Source organism: Centruroides vittatus, unplaced genomic scaffold (assembly GCF_030686945.1).
Source record: "Centruroides vittatus isolate TY-2023 unplaced genomic scaffold, ASM3068694v2 scaffold_149, whole genome shotgun sequence".
Taxonomy (NCBI): Eukaryota; Metazoa; Arthropoda; class Arachnida; order Scorpiones; family Buthidae; genus Centruroides; species Centruroides vittatus.
The window spans coordinates 1914068-1941071 of record NW_027122681.1 but is presented as its reverse complement, the minus strand read 5'-3'; the positions used below and the strand labels follow the sequence as shown (position 1 = coordinate 1941071).

General features: G+C 31.6%; 2 protein-coding genes across 6 annotated transcripts in view; both read left to right on the top strand.

The window, feature by feature from the left end:
• Positions 1 to 6112: 6112 nt before the first annotated feature.
• The window catches only part of Son (Son RNA binding protein), a 35296-nt gene continuing 14404 nt past the window's right edge, over positions 6113 to 27004 (top strand). For all 5 annotated transcript variants that reach the window (XM_067284975.1, XM_067284974.1, XM_067284978.1 and 2 more), the window contains exons 1-7: positions 6113 to 6150; positions 10167 to 10435; positions 15916 to 16907; positions 18985 to 19047; positions 19219 to 19418; positions 20392 to 20537; positions 20627 to 20983. In XM_067284975.1, coding sequence (XP_067141076.1) covers positions 10172 to 10435; positions 15916 to 16907; positions 18985 to 19047; positions 19219 to 19418; positions 20392 to 20537; positions 20627 to 20983 — 2022 coding nt within the window. In that variant the 5' untranslated portion in view covers positions 6113 to 6150; positions 10167 to 10171. The remainder of the gene's footprint in view (positions 6151 to 10166; positions 10436 to 15915; positions 16908 to 18984; positions 19048 to 19218; positions 19419 to 20391; positions 20538 to 20626; positions 20984 to 27004) is intronic.
• LOC136987269 (putative nuclease HARBI1) lies at positions 21413 to 23445 on the top strand. The gene is made up of 2 exons (XM_067284983.1): positions 21413 to 21781; positions 22521 to 23445. The coding sequence occupies exons 1-2, from the start codon at positions 21530 to 21532 to the stop codon at positions 23442 to 23444; spliced, it is 1176 nt and encodes a 391-aa protein (XP_067141084.1). The 5' UTR covers positions 21413 to 21529; the 3' UTR covers position 23445.

Below are 27004 nucleotides of genomic sequence, written 5' to 3'. Positions count from 1 at the left end.
AAGTAATCCCATCGAGACACTGCAGCACAGATCACCAAGCCTCCCACCACGACAAGGTGGAGACACGACGGAAAGGAAAAATCTACCCCCTGCCTGAATAAATTAATCAAATTCCCATAAAAACAAAACCTATGGTAAATCGATAATCGGTTAACGAACAATTCGGACAGTGAACAAAGTCTCGGAACGGATTATGTTCGTTAACCGATCACCCACTGTAGTAAAAATTAATCGTCCAAAATAATAACTCTGTTATCAAAAGCACAATTGGCGAAACATTCCACTGCACAATAGCAAAAAATTTATTTTCTTGGCTAAAAATGCACGAAAGTTCAAATTGGGCATCCGAAAAGTAACTTAAGGTATGACAGTATTACAAAAGAGTGAGTTGTCCAAACGTCAAATGTAAATATTTGAAAATCAATGGCTATCCCGCCTTTATTTTTCATTTTTGATTCTTTCTGTCCCGTGGACACTAAGTGGGCTTTTTTTCACACTCATCTTGGGTTTGGTCCACAATACAAGCAACTGACTGGTAAAAGATAGGGCCCGACATATTTGGTACAGACTGCCGACTAAGAATTTCTGAAAAATTATTCATCCAGATTGAATCCCAGGTAGTAAGCTCGAATCCACAGCAGTAAGTTCGCCTTGGCCATATGGCCATCTAACTCTGTATTAAGAATCATTAAATTTAATTATTGTTCTATTGAATAAATTATTTTTTATATTCTTGATTTATCTAACAATTTCTTTCATGAGTGTCTGAAAAAAGAAATTAGCAATTTAAGATTCTAAATAAATTTTTCAACTCAGAACAGCAGCAGAAAAGTTGACACTATATTTAATTCAATTATATAAGTGTAAAACAAATATGAATTCAGACAAAGCATTTGTTCTCGTGGGATTACCAAGGAAACTATGAATTTATAAAATTAATATAACCATATTTGTTAACTGAAAATATATGAAATTGGAATATAATCTGTCTCTACAAAGGTTTATTAAAATAATATAAATTTGTCATCACAGCTAAAACACAGTCTAATTATTTATATAAACGAGAAATTAAACAGATTACATCGTTATAATACAAATTATGTGTTTAAAATAAATTTAAATTCAAACAAGCGATTGTGATGCAACAAATAAATTATTAGATCTCAAATAAATAATGTAAATATTGTGCAAGTTTTTTCCATTACTCAGATAAACACTATTAATCCCTAATACACTAAAACGTTGTTTTGTGACATCCCTAAAATTCCCCTGGAAAACTGCACAAGTTTTACCATAAATCATCCATCTTGGTGGCCACTGGTAAACTCACTCAACTGGCCAAAATAAGAGTGTACAAAAGTGATATTTATCTCCATTTATATAAAGCCAGCAGAACAGGAAAACCTAACATTAAACTTTAAATGCAATTGAGTTTTGCTGGTATAGTTTTGGAACAGTTTGCAAGGTTACCGAACTGCAAAAATATAACCGTAAATAAGGGACGATCGGTCTACGTCGCTCGAAACGCTCGGTAAAGAAAAATATCTACGCGCTTACGTAAAAACCAGTTTAATTATTAACACTTTATCTAACTCTTAAACGCTTCTGCAAAATAACTTTTTTCTGAATTTTCCTGTTAAAATAAATCTTTACTACCATTTCATAAACATATCGATTCTGCCTACCGCTACTAACAATTCCGCTTAGTACCGTACTTGAACGAACACAATTGCAAACGGCTCGCATTCACATAAGCACGTATTCTGTATTTCGATATTCTATCACACGGTGTTAACCCGCGTTAATTTTTCCCGCTTACGCGACCGTTCCGCCGTTCAGGCGGAAGTCGCGGGCCCAAAAGGCGGCCGCGTAAACTCGATTTTACCGCACGTAAAACCGAACGAACCGCGCAGGTTTTTCTAAATTGGATTCGGTCTCGGTGGTATCAAACATGGCGGCGAAGCGACGGTTCACACAAATCTCTTTTTGAATATTCATAAATTTATTTTTCCTCTCTTAATAAAACTGCAAAATGTGAAAGGAAATATTCAAAATGATTATTATTAATCAGACTAAAAGATTTATATAAATATTTAACAGAGTAAAGGTGTAAAAATATATAAAATTAATGGAAAAAAAATGTTTTCCTCGCCCAAAAGGTTCGAATTTGACGTTGAAGATGCCCGATTCGGTGGGTTGAGGTATAAAATCGACAAAAGATTTCCTCCCAAAGAGGCATGTTGTCTGGTCGCTTCACAGTAGGAAGGAGGAGGTTCAAAACCTGCCATTTTCTAATTTAATTCTACTTGTCAATTTCTCCAAAATCTCACATTTTAGCACACTTCCAATCACATTTGAAAAAAATGTCGATTTCCAGCCATTAGCGACGACGCTTACAGCTAAGGAAAAGAAACCCAATCGTAAATTAAAGATGGCCAATCAGACGTTGCGATACAGATCGTCCAGATGTCGCAACGTATCCACTATTTTCTTCCTCCTTTCCCGTGTATTTAGCCAACAATGAATTTTATCGAAATTATTGTTTACGAATTAATGAATTAATGGACAAATTCCTTAGTGCATTTTAACAGAAATTTTCTATTAGGTTTATATAAATAAACAGAAAAGAAAAAGATCGGATATATTCCGAAACACGGCTTTTATTAAGTGATTAATTAACATAAAATTTATAAAGAAGGCCAAATGGCAGCTGGGGGATCCCGAAAAAATCGGGAATATGTCGGGTAACCTAATGCGCTATTGTGGGCCCAACAGAACCCGTAATGCGCTGGCTAAAAAGGGCCCTCTTAGTGCCCACATAAACTAGTTTAAATAAAGAAAAGATCTAGAAACGAGTTGCGTGACTTTTCCGGCTTGTGTGAGATTTTATTTTAGAGAGAACGTTCGTATTGTCAATGAAAACAAATAAATGAAATTGTACGTGGCGCCATCTGTTATAACATTTTGTTATATAAATTTTATATATTTCTAATTATTACAAAGACTTAATTTCCAGGGAAGATGTCAATGTTATAGCACAGCGTAAATGCTATCCACAAGTAAAATCTTTCACATTAATCATAACTGTAATAATATCATTCGATATCACCAGTTCATCTTATTACATTCATTAGTTGAATCAGTTGAAGTACTTATAACTTTAAACAGGTCGATTACAAAAAATGTTTGCATAAATCACGAAATAAACGATACATTTGATTTTCTTCTTTAATTAAATTTACTTGGTTTAAATTCACTTTCTTTCTTATTGGTTTGTAATTAATTAATTTCATCGATCTCGTCATATTCTCCTTCTACTTCTTCTTCAAAATACTCGTATTCTAAAATTTCATATTCGGATTCTTCTTCGTCGCCTTCGTCTTCTCCGCTTATCTTAATTTCTTCACTCGTAGGTTGTTCAATATATTCGTAAATAGATTCTTCTAAAACATTTAAAGGCGTTTCACCCTTAATATTAACATCTTCTTCACCGATACCGGTTCGAAGATCAACGTTTTCTTTTTTAATACTCGTCTCTTTCTTACTCATTATGTCTTCGTCCTTCATGCAAATTTTTAACAGTTGTAATTCCTCGTTATCTTGTTGTTCCTTTACAAAATCGAATGGCATTTGCATAGACGACGAAGGTTCGGTGTGGACGATGCGTTTCGATTTGATCTTTTCTGCTTGCAATTTACTAATTCGTCTCTGCCGCGCGATGGTGTCTTCGGGGGATGCCGCAGTTTTTACTACGCGCTTACTCGATTTGACGAGGATGGACAATCCTATTACGAAGATGGCAGACATTGCTAAACAGTATCCGACAATTATGATGACATTTATTTCATTGGTATCAAGCATGGGTGTTTCTGTTGTTATTTGGGACTGTCCACTTTTAAGTCCTTCGATCTTTCTCTTTCCTTTTATTTCCGAAACGAGTTTTTGAATTATTTCTATATCTTCTATAATTTTTTTATATCTATCGTATTTCTTATTTTCTTCGGAGTCATCCGTGTTTGAACTCCGCTCGTTTTCAATAGCGAGTAGATTGCTGTATGATTTTTCACTTACAGGAAACGAGAAAGACTTCTCCAGAATTAGTAAAAGGAATAAAAACTTCGTGTATAAAGACATTATTTATATTTTATTATTATTTAATAATTGTTTATAACGCTTAACAATATTACAATTTTTCTTGTTGAAAATGATATAAGATGAATTTATAAGCATCTAAACAATAGAAAATAATAAATTTTTCATTTGATTACGTATAAAAATTTCATGTTTTATTTTTAAATATAAAGGGATTAATAACACAAAAACACTTCTACATTTATATTTATATAGTATTTGGGTAGGAGTTAAATGTAACCTATTATAATAGAAACGTAACTGTGTGATAATCCAATGGGGTGTACTGTAGATTACCACCTATTGAATTTCAGGACTTTGATTATATTTGAACTCAGGGGACCGAGACGAGTTCAACTGTACCCTATTTTTGGACCGTAGACGAAAAATAAAAAAGTTATCATACTTTTTTAATGCTCTCACGCAGACGGCACCGTAGTTGCTAGTACTACCATCTTGCGGTAAAGTCTACAAACCATGACGTCGAACTACGATAATCTCCCGGAAAATTAAACACGCGATACGAGAGCGGAGAGAGCGATGCGACTTCCGATCATCGCGCGATCGCCGGAAAAAAGTATGATAACTTTTTTATTTTTCGTCTCCGGTCCAAAAGTAGGGTTTTGTTGAACTCGTCTCGGTCCCCTCAGTTCAGATCCCCCTATTTTTGGACCGGAAACGAAAAATAAGAAAGTTATATTTACCATTTCGGTTAATGTTACTTATGGCAGCAAACGACTGTTCGTGCTCCCGACTGACCTCCCGGAGGGGAGCCGCCGACAGGCCGCCATGTGCTAAACGTCACTAGTTGATTGATTGATTCACTAAACATTGATTCACGGTAGTTCGTGAACAAAATTAAAAAAAAAAAAAAAAAAAAAAAGGAAACGTCTACTAAAATTATAGTTAATCTAACGGAAACAAAACTAACCTAACCCAAGCGCCGCCATGTTCGCTGCCATAGGTAACATTAACCGTGCGAATATCTGTGGCTCCGTGACGCGCAGCAACAGAATGTGGACCCCTTCTTCAAATTGATCGAGAACATTAAGCAACAGTATCCTCTGTAGATGTGTAAGTTGTTAAAGTTTTATTATCAGTAAAGATGAGATGATGATGGCATAAAATGCATTTTAACGGCAAGCGACGCGACTCCCGATCGCGATAGCGAGGCCGACTTAGCGGAGAGAGCGACGCGACTCCCTATCATCGCGCGATCGCTGGAAAAAAGTATAACTTTTTATTTTTCGTCTCCGGTCCAAAGTAGGGTATCGTTGAACTCTTCTCGGTCCCTTAAGTTCAGATATATACCCGAAGACCCGAAATTCCATAAATGGTAATCTATAGTATCCCCATACAATGTAACGTTGTGCCTTCATGTCTAAGTGCTACTACAGCTAACACATGACTGACCGAAGACAAAGGAACACGACAAAGGTCAGAGGTAGCGGCCGGATGGCCGAGCGGTCAAGGTTAGCAGCCTGCCGCCCTGGGGGACCCGGGATCGAATCCGGACGGGTCGAAAAATCCCCACGAATTTTTCGGGGGATGGTCCGTCCGGATATGTCGGTCCCCGTCCCTCACCACCCGGCCGCCCCATTGTGGGCCTGGCTGAACCCATAATGGGCTTGCTATAAGAGGCCCTCTTAGTGCCCACAGGGCGGAAAGAGTTAAAAAAAAAAAAAAAAAAAAAAGGTCAGAGGTGCGGGGTCGCATAACCAGGCCAAGGGGCAATTCGGTGTGGGTTATCCCCTGGAGGTTTACATATATAACAATGACACAACAGCCGAAGGATAATAAAAATGAAATTGTGTTCGGGTAAGCAATCATTTTTTTTTTAGTACAGTAAGTACGAAAGTCATATTATTACCAATAATTTAACGAAATTAATTTTTATCGCTAAATTATAATTAAATTTTAAATATAAATAGAAAATATAAATTATAAAAAAAGTAATATTCATAAAACATTTGTGAGATGGCGCTGTTGGTGCCAGACGACAACGTTTGACAAAAGCAGGTAGCAGAGATTTTTTTTTTATAAATTTCTTTTAAGTTTTTTTATTTCGAATGAAAAGTTTCGAAGCAGTTAAACGAATTTATAAATTCGTATTGCATATTTGCTCGATTATCAATAAATGTCCGAAATTTATGAAATAATTTACAGGTTTTATGATAAATTGCCATAATTTATTTAATGTAAATTAAAATTCATATTTTCAGCTTTATGTCATGATTGTATTGATTTTCTTCCATTTCAGACTATTTAAATACCTTTAAAGATTGAAATAAATAAGTAATTTATTCATTCATTTCTAATTTGTGTAATAATAAAGGTACAATTCGAGGAAAGTGTTATGTATGACGAGAATTTTGTCTTGCGTCTTGCCCGCTAGTGGCCGAGCAGATGAAGCCGCCAAATGCCGGTTGTGGGTTGTAGCCTGTCGACAGGGCGGCCCACGACCGGTGTTCAGGTTGTGGCCCGTCCTGTGGGGAACCGACTCCTACTCGGGTGTTATGCAAATGAAGAAAATCCAGAAAAATCAGTTGCATGGTGACAGGCCTGACATATCTTGGACAGACTACCCTTTCAAAAAATCATGGGGTTACTTGCTTGGATTTGGTTTTGGGTTCCTCAGAGCAATAGGCAAACACCTTAACTGTCTCTCAGCCATCTGGTTATCAATAAAATTTATTAGACTCTTCATTAACTTTGTAGAGAAAAACATAGAACTAAATAAGTTGCTCATTTTAGTGATATTCAAATCTATATTAATCATTACGATAGATACAAAAACTGATTTATATGTAATACTGTATCTAATTTTTCACCAATCTCTGCTTTCTTGGAGTTCCAGGTTGCTTAGAATCCTCAAAATCATAGATCATCCTTGAATATGGATTAGTAATGAATTCTAAAGTACTCAAGTATGAAAATGAATGTTACTAAATGAACTCTCAAGAAAGCAGAAGTCAGAGACTGTTTTGAAGTTTAAGTTGGAATGTTTGATTTAATTTGTAATCTGGTTCCTTACTTTTAAAGGATTACATAATTCAAGTTAAAAGTTATTGAATTCTATGTTAATTTGCAGTTTTGAAAGTAACATAATTTGAAACTGTTTCATTGAGTGAAATCAGTAAAATTAGTTTGTAGTGTATTTCTAGACCTGAGAAAAGACTTCTCAAATATCACACAAGTATGAAATAATATGGAAATAATATAAATAACATTAATACTAATTAATTGATGTATATTAGTAATGATACAGTATTTTTTTTACTAAAATTTACACAATGTATATCCAATATAAAAGGGTATGTCAAAAATTATAGAACTATGTTTCAAGTGTTCTAAACATAGCTCCAAACATAGTTTTAATCACATATCAACATTGATAGTCCACAGGTTGATTACAATAGGTAAAATAATCCAAAGACTGACTAGTTGATAACTAATTTGTGTAAACGAAAGCTTGCCTTTGAAATAAAACTAATGTTTAATATCATAGTGCTAAAGAATCACCACACACTGGAGTATCATAGTGCTTCAAAGATTGTCCTATTATTTCAAATGCATCCTGTGAGACACTACATTTATTATGAAAATCAGTTTTTTTGATCTCATTGTCTTTGTCACATTAGATCTGTAATATATTAATACAGTGGTTATCAAATTTATTTGAAATGTGGGCCACTTAGGCCTCTGTCCACTTCTTAACTTACAAAAGTCATCTTAGATGTGTACAATGGGTGATTGGTTAATGAACATAATCTGTTTCAAGACTTTGTTCATTAACCGATTATCGATTTACCATAGGTTTTTATGGGAATTTGATTAATTCGTTCTGGAGACCCCAAAAAATAAAAATATATACTTTCTTACTACATTTATTTATATATAATAATAAAAATACATATACACACAGTCTTGCATTTTTATTAGTCATGTTTTTCCATTTTTGAATGCTCTAGGGTTCTCAGAGTGATAGACAAGAAGCGGGATAAGCTTCATATCACTGCTAGCATTAGCTCCCAAAAGTAACGTCAATCGATCTTTCATGGGTTTATGCCCAGGAATATTTTTCTCTTTTTTCGTAATGTAGGTACAGTTTGGCATGTGCTTCCAAAATAAACCAGTTTCATCACAATTGAAAATTTGTTGTGGACAATATCTTTCTTTTTTAATGAATTCTTCAAATTTCAGACAGAACTTCTCAGCTTCTTCTTTATCTGCACTAGCAGACTCACTGTGAATTACCACATGTTTAATGCCAGTTTTCCTTCTAAACTTTGCAAACCATCCAGTGGTAGCTTTGAATTCTATCTCCTCATATGACGAATGTGGAGTTTGTTTCTTTAGTTATTCAAAAATTTCTCTAGCTTTCTCTTGAATGATAGTCATACTAGTTACGTTTTTTTTTTTCATTTCCCTTTCTTTTATCCAAATTAAAAGCAATCTCTTTATTTTTTCATGGATGGAACATGTGATTTTCTCAGATGTGATTTTTGTTACTCCTTTAGCTCCTTGAGTCTTCTTGATTATATCTTTCTTAGCTAAGATTGTGTCTACTGTAGACCTGTTCAAGCCATACTGCCTAGCAACATCAGACATCTTCTGCCCACTCTCTACTTTGGCTCTTGCTTGGTTTCTATGGTGAGCACAGTTCTTGACACTAAATTCTTTTTAGGCTCCATAATAATATCAGTTTCTTTTTGAAATAAAAAGTTCAGAAAAGCACTCACAAAAATTCAGAGAACAGAAATCAGCTAGCGCACAAAAGAATTATGTAAATGTGAGGCCCAAATGTAATTTGAAATTTTAGTATTAAAACATTAACGAATACCCGATAGGACAGTTAAACTCTCACCTTTAGAAAATAAAAACTGACGCAAAACTTAATGAGTGCCCAACAGTCTCGCAAAGACTATAAAAAAATTATTTGTCAGAAAAGTAAATAAAAAGCTGGAATTACAATGGAGAGTTTCAAAGTTCGGGGAAACACTATCTGATCGGTATCGGGTTGAGCGTTGATGTTGACATCTCCTGCACTCCAAAAGGCTTCAAATTGTTACCTGAAGACAAGGGAAAATCAATCAGCATTCATTATTTTTCGTTGCTTCTTTTTATGTTTATTCAGTGAAGTGTTCGTTATCTGAACATGTGTTTGTTGTCCGATCATAAAAATCTTTCGCAAAAGTGTTTGTTATCCAATTTGTTCGTTAACCAATCACCCACTGTATATATTTTGTTTATCTGTATAAGATAATCCAGTTAATCCAGTATAAGAGATATGCAATGTGTAAAAATATTGTTTTCTCTGGGTAAATAGTATAGAATTGCATTTTGAAAAAATACTAGGCCGGTCTACAGATTACATTTTGATACAAATAAAGACTTTGTACAAATAAAATAATATATTCATTAATTTTTATGGACAAAATTTGTAATATATTCACTAAAATCAGTTTAGATTTTGTTACCTGTAAAATATGAATTTATGGACATACAGGTTGTGGAAAGGATATACATATGTCTCAAAAGTTATTGTGCAGTAGAAATGGTTTAAGTAAAGTTTTAATAAAAGGGAACTTTAAAATTAAAATTGCAGTTTCTCCTACAACAAATTTCAGAAACATTCGCCTGAGGTCACAAAATCTGGGAGGGGTGAGTTCTGGTGACCAAGCAAGCCAGATTTCATGGGAGATTATGTAATTGGCAAAGAAGTCTTCCAAAAACAGAACATTCTTGAGTTAGTAGTAACACCATCTGCTGCAAAGTGGAAACACAGGATGAATGAATTATGGGTTTTGTATGCATTGCCATAAGTATAATTTTAACATCTAACAAATTTCTCACTGCACAGTAACTTGGACATCCTTTATTTGCATTCTCTAGCAAGACAGACTAGAATTTGTGCTATAAGTTAACATGTTTTATATTGAAATTCTGTACAGTAAGTCATGTTTAAATGATCAATATATAATTTTAGAATTTTTATAAGTGAAATTTTTAGATATTTCTATTTAATTTTTTAGGAATTATGATGAAAGATACAGAAAATACTAATTCACCGCTTCAAGTGGGTGATATATTAGCCGAATTCTTTGCAAAAAAAATGGACCAAATGACAGATATCAAAACAAATGTAGAAACAAATGAAAACAGTAGTAGTAATGATAGCAAATATAGTTATGTTGAGAAGAAAAAGAAAAGAGAGAGGAAAAGTAAAAAGAGAAAGCATAAACATAAAAGATCAAGAAAGAAAAAAAGTAAACACTCAAGTGAAAGTCATCGAAAGCATAAAGTGAGTTGGTTTATTTATTTATTATAAAACAAATAATAGATTAAATAAATTTTTATGTAATTGTTAACTGTTATAGAAATACTTCATTTTGACATTAAAGAATGAATTTCAGATGTTTTTAAAAAATTGAATACATCTGAAATACAAGGCTATCCAATAAAATATGGATAATTCATATTTAATATTTACAATAACTAAATATTTGGGTAATCATATATAAAATCAAATCAAATCTGATATATCTTAATAATCAAATAATATAGCTGGATTCTTATTGGGCTATAATAAGCTTATGGCTATAACTTTGACTATGGATTTAAATTTTTCACAGTGTAAATGGTTTAACTAAATTTTTTAGAGATAAAGTTAGCTTTTATTTGTGATAAAAAGTGATTTCCTGTTATAAATTACTTTAAAAATAATAGCAATAGCTTTCTTAATTGTAATAATTTGATATAAGATAAAAATACAGGTGGTACTTCAAAAAACTCTAACTTCAAATGCTAAATCTGGCAAAAATTCACTTTGGAGTTCAAACAATGTTCAAAGTTCAAACAGCATATGCAGTGAAAAAAATCACTTGAGTTCATCAAATGTTAAATATAATAAACACAAACAACATAACAATAACTCAAAAGTTTATTTACATTTGACTCTAGCTCATGCCATTGCTGCCATAAAAAAACAGACTAACTTTCTGTGTAGCTGCTCATTCCAGGATTATCATTATAATTTCAATTTTATAATAAAGTTGAAGTGAATTAATAAAAATTAAGAATAATTAATTCCACATAAAGATTAAAATATCTCTCAATACAGTTTCTGGTGGATTTGAATGTATAAGTACGAGAGCAGATCAAAAAGTAAGTTGCACTAACTTGCCGCAAGAGCGCGCTGTGTGTCGTAATCTTGGGCAATGCAGAGAAAGGGATAGTAACTGCTCAGATGTCCGATAGGAAGGTTGGTGTGGTTTCCTGTCTTGTGTGTGGATAACGGGCTAGGATTAATGGCACGTCAACTGGATGTTTACTCCACATTGGAGGTGCGTGCAACAATCAGATTTCTATGGGCCAAACAGATTAATTGCATGGACATTCATTGTGAAATCACTGCTGTATATGGTGAGCGTGCAATTTCTCGGCAAGGTATTGTAAAGTGGTGTCAACAATTTGAAGCCAGACGCATGGATATCATGGACGAATATCGCAAAGGCAGGCCCGTAACGTCCAGTACTGTTGCAAGTGTTGACCGTGTGGATGCAATCATTAGAGAGAATCGGCGCATAAAACTGCGGGAAATTGCCAACATGCTGAACATTTCATATGGCAGTGTGTTCTCCATTGTTCACAAGGACCTTGGATTTTGTAAACTGTGTCAAAGATGGGTCCCACATCATAGCACTGGAGATTTCTATGCATCTGGAATCGAAAAGTTGGTTGTTCGTTCGGAGAAATGTTTAGAATCTCTTGGGAAGTATGTGGAAAAGTGAACTTACATTGTATGCTGTCATAGCCGTGTTGCTTTTGTATAGGTGGTTTAATAAATGGCCATAACTTGGAAATGCAACTTACTTTTTGATCTGCCCTTGTAGTTGCTTTCTTACTTGTTTCCACGACTCTGTGTTAATAAAATACCTTAATTAATTAAATCATCTATATATTAACAACTCAATTAACAAGACTAGTCAGCATAAAAATAAATCAGCTTCATGATCAAATGATAAATATAAATTAATTGAAAGATAACTCTTCAAGTCATCACTCCATTAATTATTAATAAATACATAGATATAAAGTAAATTGGGCTAAAGATAGATGATTACATTGCCATCTTGTATTAAATTTAATAATTAGAATTATTAAATATCTGGGAGCAAAGATCAGACAGAGATCTTGATAGTGAAATTGGCAACATATCTCATAGTAAGCATGAGCTGTGGGTTTGAATTCCACTCTGGATCAATCTTTTCTTCCACAATACTTTTAATTCATTCATTTAATTCCAATTATTAAATCTGGAGACTTAATTGACTACCTTTAGTTCAGATTTCTTTACATCTATGTGTTTAATTAGCAAAGTTATAGCCTAAAAGATCTGGTGTTATGACTTTATTACAATGTTCCTAAGCTGTATTAAATATACTAATGCACAGCTATGGGAACTATACTCCTTTATTACCATCACATTTTATGTATGACTCTAAAACCAGAAATTCTGGAACAACTTGATCTTAACATTAACAAACTGCATTGATATGACAATAGTTTTCTTATGAGTAAATACCACAATAATATTTGATAGTGTTCTCTAATATAAGCAAAGCATTTACATGAACATAGAAAGCAATGCAATAATTTGATAGAATAATGGCTGAAATACTTCGTTCTGTAGCCAGAGTTGTTCAAGAACTTGTGGGAATTAACAAAAATAAGTTAAGAAAAAGAAAATGGGTGAGATGCTGATTATATTGAGCAAGAATAATATTGTTAATTCAGAAAACAAAGATTGTAAAATCCAGACATTTTGCACACAATGCAATAGATAAAAACACCATAAAATAAAAATTAAAAAAATATTCACTTCATCTAGATTTACAGCTGCAATGTCACCACTAATATGTCTAAAGTCTCACAAGAACAGATTAAATCCTTTAATTGGAAGCTAAAATTAGCAATATTTGCTGGATATAATTAGTCACTTTTATAACCACCTAAAAGGAGTTTTTGGATGAATAAACTGAAATGCTATGTCCTTCAAATCCAATGTTTACCTGAGTTCAAGAATTACTAAGAAGACGATTAATTCTCAGATATTTTATTTAAATGTACTTTGGATTGGAATTCTCGCCGATCCCTCTTCAATAAAGGTACAATCTGCGACAGAACCTACACCGATATTTCGGACTCTTCAAAATATCGATGTAGGCTGTTCTAAAATATTTAAGTCTTCCACAAATAAATAAAAGTTAACATATATATATATAAATTCTAAATGTTCTAAAAATATCTGAAAGTTTATTGTTTAAATTAGTTTGAATGTTAATGATAAAACATGTAAATGAAAACAAACTATGCAGACTAAATAAATATGCTTTGGGAGAGCCTTATTTGGCCCGAAAGCCATAGGTTGGTGACTCATTTTGTATTCTGAAATTACAAAATTATAAAATCTATTTACTAAAAAATACAAAGTGCTGTATAAGAAGAATTCGCTGGGACTTTTTTTTTTGCTTCCATCATCAAAGGGACTTAAAAAAGGCAGAAAGGGCAACAATGATTGGAAATTTAATTGCTATTATTAAAATCTCTGTATAGAAGAAAAAAATGAAGTGTTATTCAAATCTCTTATTCTTTTTTATCAATCAATAAAAAAAAATATGATAATTTTTTTATCCAAAAATAACTTTTGATAAATTGTATTTAGTTGTATATGATAACATAAATAAAAGAATAAAACAATATTATCAAAATAGATAAAATTACATATAATGCTAGAAAGTCTACACACATATTGTGTGTGTGTAAAGATAGAACCAGAACATTATCAAAGAATTAATAGTTTTAGAGTCTAGATTGTTTGTGTATCTGGAAATTCAACACTGTTATCAGTATCATTGGGATTATAGATTTTATCATGCTTTTCTATTAACTTTAAAACCAATTGAAAAACTCCAGAAATTTTTCACGGATGATCTGTCCTGTCCTTCACTCCAACCGTCCCTTGTGGACTTTGCCAAACCCACAATGGGTATGAAAAAATATGGTCGTCTTAGTGGCCACAGGGTGAAAAAAGCAAATAAATAAAAAAAATAATCATTCAAAGAATCACATGAAAAACTTTAAAAGTAACACAATATAACTGAATCATTCTGAAATTCTATTCTATAAATAAAATTTGTTCTAAAATTGCTTTAAAAAGAATTTCCAATAATAAAATTATAACTTAAAATTGAGTATTAACAATACAGTTGTGTCTTGTATTTCAAATTTAATTCACTCCAGGAGGCTGTTTGAACTCCAAATCAATTTTTTCCATTTGAAATAATGGAAAGTGAATTAATCCATTCCCTGACCCTACACAATACCCATTTTAATAAACTTAAAACAACAAATACACATAATTAACACAATTAAATGCCCTAATAATAAATTAAAACGTGAAAATAAAAATAATATACATAAATACTATATAATGAAATGAAAATTGCACATACTGGTCATACACTGCTAATTTCAGCATTTTAAACACGGTCTTCAAATCTGTCACAAGTGTATGGCTTTCATGCTTCATGATACTTTTCCTTTTAATTTTTCATCTCAGTTGTCGATATTACTTCCTCTTAGGCTTCATTGCTTCCACACACTTCTTAGATGCCGTGGTTAATAAGATTATATTGGATGGAACAAAAAGTTTTTGCATATTTTTAACAGCTGTTATTACTTAACATAGATGTGTGATTTTATTATAATAGTTGCAAAATTTAACAGATTATTGCTAATGTTAGCTTTTATTCTTATATACTGTATGTGAACTTACAAACAAGCCTTATTATAAACTTTTTACTTCACATTTTGTTTGAATAAAATCAAACCAAAATGTCTCCTAATAAAAAGCATATCTAAACTTGAGCTAAGCACTTAATTCATCTATTTCTTTATAATTGTATTGTATAATTGCATACATGAAGTATATGTTGTAAAGACTAATATGTATAAATGGCAAAATAAAGGTGACAACTGGCTTAGATGGTCATTTCTGTCAGGATTGAAAGAGATAATTATTATTACTGGTTAACACTAATTACAGTAGAGCGTCGTTTATCCGAATCAATTGGGGACTGGGGTTGTTCGGATAACCAATTATGTACAAAAAAATATATTAACCTATCCTACGTTGAAATCTTTCTCTGTTGTGTGTCACTTCGTGTTGAATTTTTGTTGATTTTAAGCCTAACGAAAATTTTTATAATAATAATCGAAGCTATCATATCGTTACAAATTATTTCTTTATTTTGTACAAACAAAATAAATATATTAAAAAATATAAAAACAAATAAATTATACTTTAGAAGTTAATCTATTATCAAAAATGTTTGATTCGGCACGACACAGTCCGACTGGAAAGCTTTCGGTTAACCGATGTTTCAGTTGATCGGCTTTCAGATAAACGATGCTCTGCTGTACTGTCTTAAGGCTAATGCACAAGGGTAGCAAAATCAATATAACAATCAGTGCCAATGACTTTTTCTTCCAATTATCTCTTAGGGTCTTTACAGTTGAGGTGGTTAGTTAATCCTGTTGTCAATGCTTACTGTTGTCATAATTTTGCTACTTGTGCATTGGCTGTAAGATTTTGGAAATGGATGTTGGGTAACAACAAATGAAGTATTGTTATAATTAATATATTTATTGATTGAATTAATAAATAAAATGCCATTTAATTTCTATTTCTATTTAAAGAGAAATGATTTTTAATTATAGAGTAGAAAAAGAAAGCATAGTGATCAAAATGAAGAAAAACATAGTAATAAAAGGAGTAAATTAGATATTAGTGATTCAGATAATTTAACAAAAGCAAACTCTTCATGTGTAACTAATGTTTCTGACACAAGTAAAACTGTCTCAAGTTCGAAATCTGATCAGGTTCCTGTTACTCAGACAATAAGTAAAGAAGTTGATATTTCAGAGCAGAAAAAGGACAACGATTGTGTTAAATCTAAAACAAGTGATTTGACAAAAACTAACAATTTAAATAATGGAGACATTAATTTATCTGAAACAGCAAACATTCAAAACAAAGTAGAAAAGAGTAAGCTATCATCTGATCATCTAAATATAATTAATACAATCTTAATGGATTCGATAAACAGTAATAATTCTATGATTAAAAAAGAAAAGGAAGATAATGATATTAAGCCAAAAGCTCTAAAAGAGAAACAAGCAATAGTTTCATTAGATTATTTTAACAGTAGCTCTTCGGATGATAAGACAGAAGAAGAAATTTCTAACTTAAAAGAAGAAAAATCCAATGATACAAGTAAAAAGACAGTAGAAGATTCAAAAATCCAATCCGAGACTATTGAAAAGAATTCAAAATCGGTAGAGGAATCATCTTTGTCAGATGTAAAGAAAACTAATAATGTCAATGAAAAGTCAAAAGAAGACTCTAAACAGACATCATCAAAATCTAAAGGAAAAATTGTAATTAAAGATCTAAAGTCTATTCAGATACCCCACAAACTGGAGCAAGAAAAACCCGAAAAAGTTGATAGTTTGGAAGAAGGTGAAATCACTTCTAATACTGAGAAAACTTCACTTTCGTGTTCCTTCGAAGAATCATCTGGGGAAATTTCGGACACTCCTAAAGAAAAGAAGGTTAAGAAAAAGAAAGAAAAATACAGACATAAAAAGAAAAAGAAAAAGGTGTCAAAAAAACATAGAAGAAGTAGAAGTAAGAGTCAAGATAAAGAAAGGTAATTTTCAATAATTCTTCACCCAAAAACCTATTAACCGGTGCCAGTCCACTTAAATTATATGGCAAACGTTTTCAGACACTTCACTGCGCCCTTCCTCAAGCCTTCTAATCTTACAACGAATTTTCGAACAAACGAAGTCATATTTCCGTTACGCACGTGCCAACCGAATAAAATTTAAAAATTAAAAAAAAAAAGTGAAGTGTCCGAAAACGTTTGCCATATAATTTAAGTGGACTGGCACCGGTTAATAGGTTTTTGGGTGAAGAATTATTTACAATCCGGTGTTTTAGTAGGAGTTTATGGGTAATTTTCAAGTTTTCAACTTTTAATGTCATTTGATGACCTTACTTGAATAAATTTTATTCAAGTAAGGTCATCATCAAGACGGCAAGGATAGGGCTGTACTGACGACAGAAATGCTTCCATGCCTTCTCTTCTTTTAATGTCATTATTAGAATAAATGTTTTCTTTAGCCATTGGCAGATTGTATTGCTATACAAGTAAATAGTAGTAGTAATTTAAACTAAATATCATTAATAAATAATGTTCTTGTTTATATTTAATATTAATATAAAGCAGATTATACAGGGTGTTCGCTTTAACATTTATCCAGGTACAAAAGAGATCTTTCTAGCATTGCATAATCATATGCATAGCCTATGGTGCATTAGTTTCACTGCAATGTTTACAGTAAAATAAATTACAGTATATACTCAAATAATCTGCACATTTTATTCCAAAAACTCATGACAAAAAGTTGGGATGTATGGTTTATTCAAAACAAATTTGGTGATGCAACTGACAAAACCTACAGTGCTATGAGTTATTAATTAACTGGGTGATTTTACTTAATAAAATTGTCATTTATAGTTACTTATTACAAGTAGTATTATATTGATAAAACACTTTTATGTGAGTAATTTCATGAAAATGAGGATAAATAAAGTTAAATATATGTCAGAAATTGACATTATATAATCTTTGTACCTATATTTCTCTTAGTTTAAGCTATTGGTCAATTAGCAGTTATCACCTGCAATTTGAACTTTACTTTGTTTAATTCAAATTTATTAGTAAGTTAATTTATTATAAAATACATTATTACAAATTGCAAAATAATTTTCTTTTTATCAGATATACAAATACTTTAATTATTTTTCCTTGATATTTTTATCTTTTAATATCAGGGATTTTAATCTGATTGCTGCCATATTGAATGCTACAGAACAACGAGAATGAAGATTGCTATTGTGTTACAATATAAATTAGTAAAATTTATTTTTAATCTGTAATAAACTAAGTTTTTTTTGAATCAGTGTCTTAAAAAATGGATGCGCTGATTACTTTGGTAGGGATTATTTGAGTAAATATGGTAATTGATTCAAAAAGAAACATGTGTAAATCATACGGAAGTTCTGCAGCAATACTTAAACTTTTCAAGTATAAAAACAAAATGCAAATTAAAAATGTGATCTTTACAAATCATGATGCAACACATGATGCCACTACAAAAGAGCCAACATTATGCAGTCTGCTAATTAGTAGAGAACTGCAACAATGTTCTGTACTCACCAACATTACAGTAAAATGATTATGCTTTATGGGGAAACAAGATGAAATGCACAAGAATCACCTAAACTCCACAAGAATTTTCCAGCTGTACCAAGACCAAGATGTTTTGAATGTATACTATAATAAAATAAAGCAAATGTTATATTTTGTTCTTTGTATGTTATGGTAAATTTTCTTAAAGTGATTTTCTTCTATCTTTGTGCGTGGAAAAGGTGGGAAAAATAGCTTATTTCCTTGCCACAGAACTACAGCACAATGTAAACATGTTTCTTTTTGAATGAATTAATTTATTTTACTATAAACATTGCAGTGAATCTAATTCACTGTATACTCATGCAATGCTGGAAAGTTGTGTGCACCTCTGGATAAATGTTAAAGTGAACATTCTGTATTTTAAAATACAGTAAATAATGCTATTGTATCATTTAGAACATGATGCTAAGTGAAAAGAATTGGATGTAAATATTAATAATCCTATTATTTAATAATTCATTTCTTACAGACATCATTCTTCAAGACATCATGAAAGAAAAAGTTCAAAAACAGTTAAAAGATCGAGATCTAGGTAAAGAATATATATTATTTGAATGTCTTTAAACAGATCTTAAAAACAGTTAGGATAATTTTGATAAAGCCCATTATTTTATTGAAAGTATTTAGTTTAAATTTATTAAATATTCAGATCAGTTAAAATCCATAAAGATTTTTCAAACTGTATTGAATTCATTACGAACAGATCTCCATCACCATCCAGAAAAAGGCCTTATGATGCTCGTGAAAAAATAGATAAAGCTCGTTTACTTCAAGTCGCTCAGAAAAATGTCTTAATGATGTTAGAAAAGGGAACATTGCCAAAAGGATTTAATATTGATTCTATTCGGCCAGAACAACGGGTGTCTTTGAAGACGGGAGGAAAATCTGTTCAGGAATTAACTGGTATCTGCATTTATATTATTTTATGAAATTTAAATTCTAATAATTATTTATGAAAATTAAAGTGTAATTTGATTAAAGCCAAGTGATAGTCATATTAGATCAGGCTATATTACTTCTATTAATAATTAAATGCTAAGTAATTTGGCCTAGAGGTGGGTGTTAGGTGCCATCTTTTATTAAATTTAATCTAATCTGGTAATCATTTGGCTTTAATATAATTATTGGGTTTTAATATAATTATATTTGTGTAATTTGATTTCAAAAATATGGTGTATGAGATTAAATCTGACTTGAAATTAGATGTAAATTAAATAATTATCAAAACATATCTAAGCATGATAAAATAAATCCATCAGTTTTGAAACTTGAAATGCAAAGTTGAAAGTTAAGTATTTATTTTTGTTCTTTCTGCCTTGAAGGCACTAAGAGGGCCGTTTTAATTATCTTCCTCGTGGGTTTAGCCAGGACCACAATGGGTGTGGCCGTATGATAAGGGACAGCCTGACCACCTGTGAAAAATTCTGGTCTTTTTTGCCTGCGTGGATTCAGTTTCAGGTCCCAAAGTAGTATGCTGATGTCTTAACTTGCCTCAGTCACTTGGCTGTCAATTAAGTATGCTGTTTAAATGCTAATTGTTAATATAAATACTGCTAAAATAATAATAATCATATGTTGAGGCTGAATGATTGATCTAAAAGGTCTTTTCTTTATTATTTAAATTTCAGAATAAATATAATGAAATAACATTTGCTAATGACATCAAAACTTGCTAATATAACCTTATACTTCTATGCATAAATATGTAGAATGTTGTTCAGTTCTGATAACTGCAAATTATGATGTCAGTACAATTGATACGAGACAATTCTTTCAGCCATTTAAATGTTAAAATTAATATAGCAAAATAATGGTTAGTAAATATCGACTTTCACACACTTAAAGGTTTTTAGTATGAAATTGTCTTGCATTTTAGATTTTTGCCGTGCTATATCACAGAGAGATCAAGAGGACAATTCTAGTAATGGTAGTCAGGATAAACAAAGTGATATTGACACTCCATTTATACATCATCCTTTTAAACTTAAAGAGCATCAGCCAGTGATAAAACTAAATATTAAGGTAATAAACTTTTTCAGTTGAAATTTTATTGATTTGAAAGATAAATATTTTGCTTATAATTGAAAATTAATATAAAATTTTTTAAACAGAATGCCGTACAGCTACCAGTAAAAACACCTGCCGAAAAAGTTGCAGATGCCGCTCGTTTACGCACACAGTTTCCTGTTTCTAGTGGCAGTCAGCATCGACTTAAAGAACTTCAGTGGGTTCCTGTTGAAGAGGATTCTAAGTCATCGACTAAATCTTCTAAATCTTCACCTGCAAATACTGTTTCTGTGATTGAATCTCAAACTGAGGTTGTTTCAACACCACCAGAACCAGAAGAACCACCTCCTCCCCCTCCTCCTCTACCACCACCAGCACCTGTAATTAGTACTTTTGCTCCTGCTGTGCAATCTACCTCATTTTTTGAGTCAGTTTCACAAAATACTAGCATGCATGATATGGTTTGTATAGTTTAAAATAAAAAAGTTTCTATTTTTATGATTATTTTAAATTCAGGCAGCTCTTACCATATATTTAGATAATGTTTAAACAGATATATATATATTAAGTGTTGTAGAAAGTAAAAATTATTTACTAACTTTATACATAAAAACATTCTTTATTTTTGTCAAAAGAAAAGAAATTGTGATGAGCAATATTGAACAATTGAAGATTATTTTAGCTTCAATTATTCAACAATAACCTATTAGATTTAAGAGAAATCTGATCTATTTCTTTTAAATTTTTTCATTAACTAGTACAGGGCTGTTCAATCGGTCAATTGCAAGCTACCGATCAATTGTGGCATGCTTTTCAAGTGATTTTAATAAGAAATAAATTAAGTAAAGTTAATGTGATGAGAGTGATATCAGGAGGTTTCATATCTCACTAGCCACGTTTTCCGTTATTCAGCGTAGCGCTTGCTATCCGCTAGCGGATATGTGAAATATTTAACTTCCTGCTGACGTGTTAGAAGGAACACAACAGCTAACATTCCGCTAACTAAAATGGATGGCATTTTCACTGCATCTGTTCTAAATGTTTTAAGTATTTGTTCTGAATCTGTCGTAAATCCAAACTCGAAGTTTTTCAAAAATGACTATGATGAGCCAGAAGACTCATCATTAATAGCAGCCATCGATTCTAACGAATATAGGGAAGATAGATATAAAATATCTGGCTACGTGCATGACATCGTGCCAAGATACAGCGACGATATTTTCAAAAGCCATTTTCGTCTAACAAGAAGCACCGTCGAGGTGAGTGACAAAAGATATATTTATTTTGGTTTAATTTTAATCTAATAATGATAAAAAGTTAAAATATTTTTAAAACTATCTCTATCGCTCAAATTTACACTCAATTTGAGGACAGGTGTTAATGAATTGATTAAAAAAATAACAAAGAACCAAAAATGATAAATGACAAATACCACCATTCAAATATATTATTTTGACTGCATAACAAAACAAAATTTCTGATTTCTGAAACTTTTTCCCACTTTATTAATATTTTATAAAGTTTGAGAAATTTATTAAGGAAAATTTTAATATAATTTATACTTTTGTGCATGGATTATACGTGATTTGTTGGGCTGCAGTTTCAAATAATTGTAGACCTATATAAATAATGGATTTTTTTTTTCTTTCATTTTTCAAAACCATAAAGTTTTACAGTTGTGGATTAATAACAGGATAAATTACTTTTATTTAATAAAACATTTTACGTTTATGTAGAGAAGACATGCCATAATTCTATCTTTTTTCTTTTATTTTTAATTTTACAAACTCGGTGATTATAAAATATATTACTGTAATTAGAAAAAATAACTAGTTAAAAAGTTTTGAGAATTTTGTTTTGTTAATGTGCTATACTGTAAGGGACTGTGAGAGTCAGGGAATTTAAAACAAATTTAAGTAGGAATCCTGTACATATTTCATACTATTTTAAATTTTATAGATTTACATACTAACTTTGGCATTATTTTTTTTTTTTTAGATTTTGCTATCTATGCTGCCACAGGAACCAGCAAGGAGAAAAGCACGAATTCCTAAGGAAACATCTGTTTTATTTTCTCTGTGGTTTATGGGGAACCAGGAGAGCTACCGTGGTGTATGTGACCGCTTCGGGTTAGGATTTGCTAGTGGCCACAGAGAATTTACAAAATTCTGTACATCAATCTGTGCTTTGTCAATCTCAGTCATTAGGATGCCACAGGGTTTTGAGATTGAGAGGATAAGACAAGGATTTGAGAAACTTAGAGTGAAACCATTTCCAGGAACAATCGGTTGCATCGATGGCACCCATATTGCCTTTTCTGTGAATAAAGAAGAAAAAAATGATCATATAAATAGAAAAGGTTATCCTAGTGTAATCCTACAGGCTGTATGTGATCATGAGTTGAAATTTTTGGACATTTATGCAGGTTGGCCAGGCTCTGCAAATGATGCTAGAGTTTTTAGAAACAGTCCGTTATTTAAAAATATGGAAGAGAGAGAGGATTTTATCCCTTCAGACTGCCACATTCTTGGTGACTGTGCCTACCCATTGAACAATAAAATAATGACACCATATAAAAACAATGGTCATTTAACAAGAAAGCAGAAGTTCTTCAATAAAATTCTGAGTTCTACACGAGTCGTAATAGAACAAGCCTTTGCACATCTGTTTGGACGATTTCGGAAGCTAATTTACATCTATGTACGAAGAAGGGAATTTGTTCCAGATGTGATTGTAGCTGCCTGCGTTCTACATAACCTATGTATTATGCATAATGATTCTTCACCTGACGTATATGATCAACTGGATTTACTTTCTTGCCACGGTACAGAACAGTCTGGTGCAAATATTGATAAGAATGCCAGTGGTGCATATAAAAGGGATCAAATTGCAGATTACCTTTTTAATTTAGAGTGTGTATAATATTTTTTTACCACAAATCAGACAAAAATAATCATATTTTCTTGTAATAGTTTATATTTATTCAGATAAATAATTGTTATAAAACATTTAATCCCTTTTTTGGTTAGAATTGTTTTAAGAATTAGCTAAATTTTTGTGTAATGTTTTATTAATAACACTTGTGGTCTACTTACATTAAATTAAATTCACATTATTCTCTTAAGAAAAAATGTACAAATGATTTATATCAACATTAGTTTTAAGCAAATAAAAATTTTATTAATTTGAATTTGTTTTTGGTACATTTTGTAATAATCCAACTAGTTTTTCCAAAACCTGTATTTTCCTAGTCTCCAATTCCTTATGTTCCTGCCATCTTTCGTCTTCCTTTATTTCTCTCTCCTCTCTCTTCCTATCCCTGCGTTTCATATCTTCAACATACCACAATGGTGGCTCATTCCGATTTCTTTTTCTACTTTGAATTAATTCACTTTTATCATTTTCTTTCAGATTAGCTATACAATCATTTTCATTATTCAATAACTGTGTACAAGAGGTTTGAGTGGCCACGGGAGCTGGATTTACTGGAACTGTCGAATTTTCAGTACTTGTAATACTGACACAATCTCTGTTTTGGGCACATGTAATTTCAGTTAGCACACCTTGAGTACATTCATTCATAAAATCTATGCTTTTGGAATTAATTTTTGATGAAGATTTCATATAATTAATTGGCGGATTTGTGTTAATATTCCTACCAAAAGTTTCATGCAATTCTTTAAAATATTCCCAACGTATTTTGCCTTCTCCAGACGTTTTGCTTTTATCAACGTTTTTCCTGTATGTAATCATGAGATTTCTCCACTTGTGGTCACAATCTGAACCTGTAAATGCAAAACCCTCTTTGCATAATTTATCTGCTATTTTAGCCCAAAGCTTTGTTTTTACTTGAGGTTTTTGAAAGTCTTCTTCCAAATCTATTCTAGTTGCTATTAACAGTTTTACTGCTGCATCAGTCCATTCTGCTGCAAGCAAATATTTAAATTAATTTGTAAGATCTGTTACTTTGGTAAATATTTGAAATCATGTATACCCATCACAATTACCTTTACTTTTATTATCCTTTCTTTTTGAAGGACCTGGAGAGCTGACCACAACAGAGTTTTCTTGTAGATCAGTATGATTGTCATCAATAATGAGAATTTGTTCTCCACATTCTAAAAACAATGTCATACAATTTCATTATACTTGCATACAAGTTATCAATTAATTATTTTTCAGATTAAATGTACTTACCGAAAGTTCCATTATTTTCAGAAAATACTTTCCATAACTTTATTTGTTTCCAATTAAGAATGTCTGTGCCTTCACGCAAGCCTAGGTCAGCTGCACCGAATGATGTCAGGAGTTCTTTAAAATAATTTTTTATATTGGTTGCTGTTCCTAATGAAAATATGAAGCATTTACTAGTTTTAAAACAAAATTATACTCAGTAAATAATTAATTACTGATAATTACCTAATATTTTATAATGCCATAGATTGCATTATAAAATATAGGTAATAAAAAATAAAATTTATATAATGGTTTTACATGGTTTTACAAGTTTTGACATGTGGGTTATATAATGCTAATTATAAAATCTTTTGATGACCAAGTAGCCTACAAAGAAAGATCGGTCGTCAAAAAAGTTTGTATTCTAGATCACGAAGTGATTAAATGGTGTTTCCCTTAAAATTTATTTTTACATAATTGCCATTCGACGAAATTCTACAATTGCTAATTATTATATTATTACTTGATATCTAAAATCAAGATACAAATAAGATAAGTAAGAAATTCAGTTTACGTATCTGACATACGAAGACGAAAAGAGACAATTACGCCTGTCAAACTCATTCAGATAGACAAAAGTTAAAATATATTTATTTTTACCTGTTTGAAAATTTTCATAAGTTCTTTCATCAATATTTAAAAGAAAATTTTGATTATTTAGTTCAATTAAAACAGTCAAACATGGCGCCGCCATCTTCGCTTGTTCTCTTAGCAAAAAGTTAGCGCTTCTTAACCTCGCTAACGAAATTTTGTAAGCGTTTTGAGATGGCGCTGCAAGCGAGCTAAAATATGGAACGAGTTTTATCACTGCGCTGACATCTCGCTGACGTCTCGCTGAATAATGGAAAACGTGGTAGATGTCATCACTAGTATTGATAGTGTTGCAAGCAAAAACAATCCCTTGGCTGGGAATCCTTTATCAATGGCAAATGGAGTCTATTCTTGTTTCAGAATCTGTGACCAGTCCCAGTAGTTGTTCATATTCCAGTGTACTCCAGTAAGTACATAATACAGTTTAAACAATTTTATAGTGCTTGTGATGACTCAGCATCTAGAGACAAATGTACTTGGCATCCTTTCTTTACAGCACTACATAATTTGTTAATAGTTTGGTGACTGATGGCAGAACAGGTGTGCCACTTTCTTGTGCTAGTGGACTGTAATGTCGCTCTTAGGAAAAAAAAGTAACTTGTGCATGAAAAGGTTGGGCAGCCCTGAACTAGTATATCATCAAATTTTCATTTTTATACATGCAATCTTCAGCTTTCAGATGTAATATGTTTCTAAAAATGTGAAAGTCAAATATTTAAAGGTCAAACAATAAAGTTATATTTTGTACAGGGTGGTTCAAGTCTGTTGTATGAAACTTCACCATTAAATTTCCCACCACAAAATGTGATGAAAATATCAGCATGTACCGTATTTTACGGACTATAAGACGCTACGGACTATAAGACACACCTTAATTTTTAAGCAATTTTTTTAAAAAAATACCTATAAGACGCACCTGAATTTTGGAAGCAATTTTTCGAAGAAAAAAGTGCGTCTTATAGTCCGTAAAATACGGTAAATGGAGTTCCATTTGCAGAAAGCTAAAAAGAAAAGTTATGAACTCTAAAATTTTAAAAATCCAGGATAAAATATATTATAAATTTACAAAAACAAAGATTGATATAAAAAATATTAAGACTTTCACACATCATCCATTTCAACAGTCAGAATGCAATCAACACAAGTTGAGTCAACCTTTCTTTATAGGATCTTTTCTGCCTACACTTATGTAAATTGTTTAAAAGTTTCTCTGGCATTGAATAGTTGTAAAATTTTCTTTGCAAAAAGTCTAGTGTTGATTGTGTTTGGCAGTTGGAATGGACATGTTGAAGGCTTCCAAATATTTTTATATTAGTCTTTCATTTTTGTAATTTTGCAATTATGAACTCTCTCATTGAGATAGTAAAATTTTAATTTGCTACAATGAACATGTTATAATACATAAAATGTTTTGTTTAAACTATAGATAAGAGATATATAGATAAATGTAGATAACTTTTTTCTGTTCAGAAAACAAACAAACAAAAATTAATTTTCACAAATGATTTTGACATTACCAAACCAAAACTGGCAGAAACCATTGAATAATAGCTTTAAATTTTTCTTTGTTAAATGAAAATCTGAATTAGATGTGCAAAAAATGGAGAATCAAAATATTGTATATGGAAGAGAAAGTTGTCCAAAAGGTGAGGATT